Below are 9,858 nucleotides of genomic sequence, written 5' to 3' on the forward strand. Positions count from 1 at the left end.
CACCTTGGGTGGGATTCACGATTCTGCTCTCACGGGGATGTAGCCAGGCTTGAGAAGCAACTGAAGTAACCACTCACGTAACCATTTTATTGCTCCCCTCTCATTATGTGTCAGAAATAAGAGCAGTAATCTTAATTTCAGTCCTTTAAGATTTCTTTTTGGATCTCTTTTGTCTGTGACTTGAATGTTCCGACCTTAGGAATATCTGGCTTGGGGCCATAAACCTTTTCTTTTTAATCCTTCAATCTTTATCCTAAAGCTCAAATTTATTGAGGCCTCAAATGTTAATATGCTTAAATAATATTAAAAGAAAATGCTTAAAGTCTTAAAGTGGTTATAAAGAGGAAGTAGTTAGCAAGTTATCTTTCAATATATGTTTTAAAAGTGAAAAATCTGTAAGAAAGTTTAATTTCCTTTTATTTGGTTACAGTGGATTATCCAGAAGTGTGTTGGCTTTTGATTAGAGGCACCTGGTGTATAATTAGGATACCAATCAATGAGTGATTTTTTTCCTCAGTTTTTCCACTCATAAAATAAATCTATTGGCCAGAACTTCTCAATTCTTCTTCTCCTTGGACACTCTAAGTTAAAATAAGTAATAAAAAGTGACGAACAACTGCATACCTCTAACATTAGCTTATTCTCATACTTCAAGTCTCCATCTATAATAGCTCTTTTCAACCTTCAGACCTCCTCATAAATTTTAATAGAAGATTCTCACATAGCTGGTTTAAATCTTCTGACAATAAGCTGGCTTTACTTACTGATCTTTCATGCACTTTAGAGCAGAAATCTACATCCCAGAAGTTGTGAAAGATAGTCAAAATCAAACCAGGAGCATTTTACTAGCTTTTCCCAATCTTTCCGAATGAAAAAGAACAAACATAAGATACAATTACGTTAGACCTTGACTCCAGTAGTGACCAGAGTTAGCTATTAGGAAAAGACTATAAAGAAATAAATCAGAACTAGAGTGGCATTTCCTGTGGTATTCTTGCCTACAGAAATCAAATTAAGGGCTTCAAGCACTGAAGAACAAAACCAGCCCATTGATGTTTCACAGGCAGTAGGTCAGCTCCTGACTGCGGCTACTGCCCTTTTAAAATCCTTTACACCTTTGACTTCCACATCACTTAACAGTCAATTCCACAAGCTGTGTGTTCTGTGGAGGAGAGGAATAAATAAATAAATAAATAAACAAATAAATAAAAAAAAAAAAAATAAAAGCTTACAGTTTCAAAAGAGCAACCTAAAACCACAAGGACAGTAGTGCTTGACAGAATCCTGAGACAGAAAAAGGAACAAGTCATCTCCTATCCCCCTTCTCTATACCATCATCATCATCTGCTCTTCTTCACCTCTTCCTTCCTCTGCTTGCTCTCTTCTCTCAAGCGGAGGAGGCAAGTTCCACACAACCAGCCCATGGCTGTGGAGGGGAGATCTGCTTCCTCCCTTCCTCTGCTAATGTCTACAGCATCCCTCCCTGGGCCAAGGAAAAAAAATTAAAAAGGAATATCTCAATTTTATTATTGAGCACTTTCACTATTAAAGGACATGCATGCATTAATCCTGATATGTTAGCATATACCAAGGATTTAACCTAAACAGAAAGCCCAAAGCTGACAGCATGTATTGCTTAGGTAATGAAATAACTATGTCAACTTAGTTCAAACTTCAAAATCAGTAATGGTGCAAACTGTGCAGAGCACAGCTTTTTCTGCTTTCTTTTTACTTAGTATAGTTGTTGCATGGTTAATTCCATGCATTACTACAGGCACAATTTTAGTACCGATAATTCAACAACTGCAGTAACAGGGGTGCTGTGCTGACCTACAGAGCTTCAAAAAACAGGCCCCAAATCTGCCAATTACTAATGCACCTTCTTGGCTTCAGGGAGCTGCTCAAGGACACATCATAGAGCCAGGCTTAAGACAGAAAGTCAAAGAAGAAAGGAATACAATATAGTATTCAGAGCCACAGCCACAATATAGTATTTAGTATTATTCCACAATAAGGATTATTTTTAGCCCCTCCTACATCTACTGCTTACAAACCTGAGCTACCCTGACATTTTCAGGTTAACTTTACAGGTTTCGCATTCAATTAGGGATGACTACTGCAAAGCAGCTCTATTTTTAAAGTTAGATCATTATTTTAATCTAAAGATGACTTATTTTGCATCCCCTTTTATTAATAAAAGACAAATCATACATTTTATTTCACATTTTCTTGAATCTCCAGGAGTTCACATTCTGTCCTTGCCTCTCCAGACAGTTTTCTTCTCTGTTCTTGCAATACATTCCTGCAGATTTTATTAAATCCTTGCCATAGCAACAGCAGAGGTTCCTATTTTCCCCCCACTGAGAGAGTCTGCTTGCCAAGGGTAGGACTGGACACCTGCAGGAGTATGGAGTGGCAGAGGGAACGAGGAATGGAATTCAGCAAATCCAAGTGGAATGGAAGCTCTTAAGTTGTACACTCTCAAAACTGGGTGCCAAGGTGGGGCAGACAGTGCAGGAAGGAACCTGGGTGGACTGGGGACAAAGAAGAAAGAGAAGACTGCAAGAATATTTCTGAAATATTCTGAAATATTCTGAAATATTCTGAAATAAAGAGAGGACTCCAAACTGCACTGTTTGGAAAGGCCAGGGGGAGAAGTAAAAAGTTTATCAGCTCCCTGCAAAAAGGCTCTGGAGCATTCAAAACAACAACAAAAAGAGAACAGCATGTGATAAAATTGGAGAGAAACAGGCAGCTGGGAAATACTGAAGAGCAGGAAAAAGTCATTCCCGTAGAAGAAAGGGCAAGAAACAGGGGGTGCCTCTGTGGTGGTAACAATTGGGGTTACCACAGATCACCACTTCAGGGTTCCTTCCACAACCCCCAGGCAGTTACCTCCAGGTAACTATCTTTGTTTTGCAGAAAAGACAGAACCTATTTCACAAATGCCTCTTCTCCCCCCTACACAGTGTTAGAAACAGAATAGTCCCAGAAAACCGGGCAATATAGTGGATTTGTTACTGCAATTGTTTGCTACCTGCACAGACAAGTCACAGGGATGGTGGTAGAAACCTGACACAGCTTAAAGAAAATACAACGGGCCTCTTAATCCTGAACAAGATACGCACTTATACTATGCATATAACTTAATAGCATTTTAACTCCAAGTCAAGCCAGGATGGATCATGATTGTTACATAGTTGTAACATAGCATTTTGCATAAAAAAAGATATTGCTTTTTTTTTTTCTATAAGTTTTTCTCTAGATCCACTAACTCAGCATACAAAAGTAATTATTTTTAACCATTTTATTCTCATAGTTGTATGAGTGGCTCCACGTCATGGAGTAAGAATCCTACAGAAAAAGTATGTACAATGACAGTACAACATGTATGTATAATGGCACCGAATTAGGGTTGCCGAGCAACTGTAACTACAGTATTCACAGCATTAGAAAAATGACTAAAAGGATTTATTAAGGTTGCAAAGTCGGTCTTGAAAACGTACGTGCTCAAATTAAGAAAACCCTCTTTCCTTTCCAAAGAATTATCGCACAGCATTGCTCCTGACACTGGTGATAATCTCGGTGTGCCGTATCTTTCTGCCAATTAGGATAACAACATCAACGCATTAGTGTGGTCAGTGCGGAACACACACAGGAGTTTTTCCATGGGAGACACAGAGGCAGTGAGATGCCAGAACCATGCACTTCGCTAGAGCCTTAGAGGCTTCCTCTTCTTCTGCCTTTCTTTAGAAGGGGCAAGGAGATGGAGGAGGGAATGCAAAGAGTGTTTCAAAACTCTCATCATTCCTTATTTAAACTTTTGAGATACTTTCAAAAGGGAATCAATTTTCAGGTCAGAGCTGCTCAAAGGTGTTTTTTTTTTTTTTTTCTCCCCTAAGTTGGAGAGAAAAATCAGTGTAATGTTAAATTAGCAGCTGACTCTTTACTCTCTTCCTGAAACTTTTTTAAAAGATGTTTAAGAAGTTTGCAGACACTGTCTAGTATTCCTGTAACTTAAAACAGAGCATTCATTGAAAAACGCAGGAATACATGTTTTGTTTCTAGAGACGATAGTGTCAGTTTTCAACTTCCCTTAGATCAATTATCTGGGCTGCTGACTATCTGAGCCACAGACATTAACTGAGGTTGCCCTGTGTAAAAACAGTTGCACTGTTTTCACAGTCGGTTCACATAAAGCAGTTTTTAACAGCTGGAGAGAGTTCGAGCTAATAAGAGCAAAGGACCTATGCAGCCCTCATACACAGGGTCAACTTGGGGCTTTCCATATTTGATCCTGAAGCCAGGAGCATGACAAAAGGTTTTGAAAACACACTAAAGTAGCTCAGGACCATGACAAACAAGTTTGGCCAACACTGCCCCCGAACTTACAATCGAGCTGGTGCCAGCCCTGCAGAGTAGCTGCACAAGCTCCTGCGCTGAGAGGGGTTATTTAGTTTGGATATCAGGCCACAGGAGCACAGAGCCAGCTCGCCTCCGGCAGGGCACACAGTGCATTGGCCCTCTTGGACACGCAGCGCACACACGTTAAGCAGCTCGGTCACGCTGACTCAGCAGAGCCGGGTATCTCTGTGGAACATTCTCCTGCATGGACACAGTTAGTAGAGCCCGGCCCTTCCCACCATGTCAGCTGGTGGGCAGTTGCTGCATACAGTCTTCTAATTGCAAGTGCAATAAAGAAAATCACTTCTTTATCCATATAGAGGTGGTCAGAATCAAAGTTGGCTAATGGGAAACAAGCAAGAAAATGATAATTCTTATGTTGGACAGAAGACTAGAAAACCATCTCTTCCCTGGACTTTCACTTCTAATTGCGAAGTTTCCTGGTTAAACAAGAAAATAAACCATTTTTTTTCTTTGTATATCAAAAGTCATGATATACCTAAAGAAAAAGCCACCTTCAACAAAATATCATTTGCACATACTATTGTACCCTCATTTTTTTAAGCTATATTTATATTTCAAAGGAAGCTGACAGACTTGCTTAGCTTTCAGAGCTTTCTGTTCCGTTTATTTATTTATTTATTTATTTATTAGAAAAAAAAAATACGGCAGTAAAGTTGCTTGGTGCTGGGATGATACTTAAACCAAACACACCAACAGTATCAATGCCAGCCCTGCAGGCAAAAGAACAGTCTGGGGAAGATGCCGTAGTTTTAGAAAGGTGCTTTGAGAAAGGGCTGCTTCACAGGAATCAATACAATCTCCCCATAGGTTCATGATGTAAAATTCTATAATCAAGGCTTGTAGATTTGTAATTATGGTATGTCAGCCACATTTAAACAAGAGTGTTAAAAGATTGTTAAAGTTAAACTAACACAATTGCAATGTGAATTGTCTTAGTCTCATTCTAATCTACCGGTGTCACTTTCATTTAATCAGATAGAAACTATGGGCAAATGTCAGTGCTATTTTCACATGCCCCAACTTACTTTGTTCACAGTAGTTTTTAAAACCATTGCCAATCTGAAATGGATATAAGATGCCTTATTTTTTTTTTTTTTCCCCCTGCTCTATTAACTCATTATCAGGCTGTCTGAGCTTGGATTTACGGAGAATGTCTCCTCTGAGATAAATAAATTACTTATAAGGGTGTAAGGCACAAATATAATGTGTATTATTATTATACTCATCAATTCCTTTTATTTAATTTATATGATTGGCTAACAAAAGTTTGTAGTCACCGAGAGTGTGGTTATCAAATTTATCAAAAAAGGCAAAAGATTCTTTCCTGTCCTAGTTCAGGTTTTTTAACATTAATATAATGTTAAATATAATAAACACTAAAATACATAAATCATCCATGACCTACAGAAGACTCCTGAGAGAGCTGCTTAGAGAATCTATGCTATCTGGATAGAAAGAAATATATTTAACAGGAAGATGCTAGTCTTTGTTCTTAGTTTGGGAAAAGTGGTAAATTAGGAGATCAAGAAAAGACAAATGAAAACACCAGTATCCAAAAGTTCAATAAAGCCTAATCATTCTTGTCCCCATCTTTACCCTAAAAGTTGAGAGTGCTTGAAAACCACTATTATACAAGAAATTCAATGGACTTTTCTAAATCATGAAGCCATGAAAAAATAAGGCAAATTAACTGAAAAGTCGGTGGCCTTATGGCACATTTAATAAGCGTCCATGTGGGTTCCCTCACATGGTGACTGAACAAAGGTACCTTAGCTTTTTGGCATCCTAATCACAACTAAGCATAGTAGCTCCATTCCGAAATGACAGAATAACATTAAAATTCCTATATCAACTCAAGTTACATGTGCTCCCACTGTAAATAACATTTTTGAGGCCCTATGTGCAAATATTACTTAGGAGACCATTCAATGTTTAATAATGATCCAACTTTTTCTTCTGATCATTGAATTCAGAAATAACATTGGAGTGAACAGATATCATTTTTCTGATTAATGGTAACAGCATCAACAACAGACCATTGTGATGACCTGTTCATAGAGATTTGGGGTTTATTTTGGGTGCTGTTTCAAATCTTTGGGGGAAAACAGATAGGAGTAATATGGTATTTTTTTCCACCAGGCATCACTACTTCCATAAGACACTCCCGAACTGAGAGGTCCTCATTTATGAAGGCTGGGTGTTTGCTAAAACATTGAAGACCAGCAGCAGTCCAGTCGTCTATGCAGCTGTCACAGATCCAGGAACTACTGCTGTCAATATCTAAGGTAGGTTAATTCTGGAAAAGCTCCATGTGTCACACACATTCAGGCCACATCCAGAATCACATGCAAGACCTATTATTTCTATTAAAATATTACACAATGTATAAAACGTTTAATCTCAAGACTATATTACTGAAATAAAAACGGAATTTTAAGAGAGTAGCATTAGAGAGATGAAAGTATTCAGCCATATTATAATTTTAAATTATGATGATTCATTGTGATGAAATGCTAAATGAATCAATGTGAATGAGAGATAGGGTCTCATAACAGTCAGGATTCCTATTTTACCACCCAAGAAACTACAGTCAGCAGCACTCAAAAATTTTAAGTAGGATAAATAAAAATGTGGCTTGAAAGTCACCATTATGCTTGTTTCATCAAAAAAAAAAAACAAAAAAAAAACAAAAAAAACAAAAACAAAAACAAACAAACAAACAAAAAAAAACAAGCTCCAGATAAATGTGCGATTTAGACATGAAGACTCCTATAATGTCATCAGAGGAGATTATGTTGCTCATGCACTTCCATGTCCTTCCCCTTCTTCCTACTGGATCTCTGTGCAAAGCAGCTGAACATGAAGGAAACTTCCAGTTTGCACTCAGAGACAGCAGCGATTATGTAACGTCAGAGGAATGCCCACCTAGGCCATGCTCCAAAACACACCGCAGCCTTGTAACTCCCCAACTCCAAGTTGCCACTGCTTTATGTTAGGCTAACAGTTTAGGTCAATAGTTTAGTTCAGTGTTAGGTCAGCAACAGTCATGCTTTGCCTGGACTTGACTTGGCCAGTTCAGAGCTTTCTTTTAGGTCATTTAACTGTAACCAATATTACCTAATGCCTAGCCGAAGAAGAAAATGCAAGATGTGAAAGGTGTTAACAAACATAAAAATGACTCCAAGCAGACTCAGAGATGGAAGAAACCATCAACATCACACTGCTCTGAGTGAAGGATCTGGGATCCTGATAATTTGCTAAAATCCCTACCTAGTGAAAGGACTAGCATTACCCCAGGGAAAGGAAGCTTTTAGAAACACATTAGAAACATTAGAAAGTCTATGAACTACTGAACTGCGGTTAGCATCATTGTAACTGGACTGACACCAGTGCAGTTGGGTGTAACAAGTTGGTTACAAATCTAAGCAACTTACCCTGCAACTTGTAGGCAACAAATTTGTAACATCAAACCAATCATCCATTGATCCAGAGTATAGGGCAACGGAAGAGGCCAACTGAGCATACGACAGGAAAGGAACATCACTAACTTCTAACCTCTTGCCCTCAGCAAGTCACAGAGCCCTCTCAGATTTGCTTAAACTGAAAAGTGGAGAAATGCAAACCAAGAACGAGCCAGCCAATCTCAGAGCTACAAGCATGCAAAGCCATGGCGTAAAGACATGAGGCCAGGCCCATGGGCAAGCATTTTCCCTACAGATCCCTGCTCATATCACTGCCAGGTCCATGGGGATAAAAGTGCACGGTACAAGAGTCACTCTGTGACCTGCTGTGAGCTCTCCACACAACGGTCCCTTGCTAACACACACTTTCTCCTCTCTTTCCTGGTCCATAAACATGAGGAAAAAACATTGTACAGGCAACTGCTGTAATAATTTCTTACTAAAGGACATTCACCTAAAGTGTTATTACAGAATTTTAATTAGAGAACTGTGCACTACTATCAAATAGCAGCAATAGCCCAGACTACAGAAACCTCTACAAGCTACTAACATACAGCTGTGTTTTATTGTCTATAACAGCTCTCTCAGAAGTATCTGCACACAAATAAACTTTATGTTTGGTATCAGGAAGATCATACAGACTGAGAAAATGCTAGTTCAAATAATTCTAGTTTTACAGTCAAAGTATTTTGAAGAAATAAAACACAAGCCATTTACAAATGCAAATATGATGTTTACAGCGCTCCTGTTCAGCGTAGGCACTAAGCATAATGCAAGGTAATGAAGGGGATGCAAAGCAGGAGGAAGTCACTAATACGCTAAATGAAACTTTGCTGAAGTTTCCTAGCTTATAATAGACACATTCACACACAAGTTTATGTGCAGCAAAAGAAAAGGATCATATAATCCATTTCTTGTCTGCAGCTATGTTTCAGAACTGCTCACCACTTTAAGCTTAGGAATACAAGATGACTTTATCTGGCATAAACATAATGATGAAACCCATATCCATTTTCCTCTCCCACTCCAGAGTCCAGCCTTTCAAGCATAATCAGGTATGAGAAAACAGGCTTCTCGCTGTGTGTGGTCTCTGTCTAGCTGACATTAAACAAGCCCTAAGTATGGAACAGGCCTATCAGCATCCCGGCCTGGCACTAACAACAACCCTCACTCCCGCCCATGCTTGAGTCAGTGCAGGTTCTGTAGGACTCGGCCTTAAAAAAAACTCGCTATGAACACAATAGATAATAGCGAAGTCCAACGCTCTGCTAGGCACATTAGGAGAGATCCGCATGGCCAAATTGCAACCTTTCTTAAAAACAAGGACTAGGTTAAAATCGAATGGGCCCTGTAGAACAACACTTACCAGCTTTGCAGCGTGCGCGATGGGATGACAAACGCCCTGCTCGTCATTTTGGAGCTACGCGCAGTTTTACCGCGTTTGGGTCGAACGCCCCCGGCTTTCGGGGTGCGCGAGGCCTCGGGCAGGGCCGCTCTGCGCCCTGCGGGGCGGCTCGGCTGGCGGAGGCTCCCGCGGAGAGCGCAGAGCCGGCGCGGAGCTGCGCTCCCGGGAGCCCGGCAGCCGCCGGAGCAAGGGCCCCGCCGCACACCCCATCCCATCCCACCCCATCCCATCCCATCCCATCCCATCCCATCCCATCCCACCGCGAGCCGGGCCGGGCCCGGCGCCCCCGCCCAGCCCCGCGGGGCCGTCGCCGCCGCGGCAGAACCGGCCGCGCTCGGGGCGGGCGGCGGCGGCCGCCGAAGGGTCGCGCTCCCCTGAAGCCCCTCGGAGGCAGCTCCCGCCTGCCCTGCCCCGCCCCAACGGCTCCCAACGGCTCCCAACGGCTCCCGCGCGGCCGGCGGCGGCGGGGGACGGCGCGGCGGGCACTCACCGCCTCACGACGCCGGACTTGATCTTGATCTGCCTGAGGCGCGGGTCGGCCATGGCGGCGGGGCGGGCGGCGCG

At 41.2% G+C, this 9,858-nt stretch overlaps 1 protein-coding gene across 1 annotated transcript in view; it reads right to left on the reverse strand.

Moving 5' to 3' along the window:
* TBCA (tubulin folding cofactor A) overlaps positions 1-9,840 on the reverse strand; it is a 26,881-nt gene extending 17,041 nt beyond the window's left edge. Inside the window, exon 1 of the mRNA XM_026038509.1 lies at positions 9,785-9,840. Coding sequence (XP_025894294.1) covers positions 9,785-9,837 — 53 coding nt within the window. The 5' untranslated portion in view covers positions 9,838-9,840. The remainder of the gene's footprint in view (positions 1-9,784) is intronic.
* Between the last annotated feature and the right edge of the window lie 18 nt (positions 9,841-9,858).

The sequence above is a fragment of the Nothoprocta perdicaria genome, unplaced genomic scaffold (genome assembly GCF_003342845.1).
Source record: "Nothoprocta perdicaria isolate Ctin4 unplaced genomic scaffold, notPer1 scaffold_1, whole genome shotgun sequence".
In the NCBI taxonomy this organism is placed as follows: domain Eukaryota; kingdom Metazoa; phylum Chordata; class Aves; order Tinamiformes; family Tinamidae; genus Nothoprocta; species Nothoprocta perdicaria.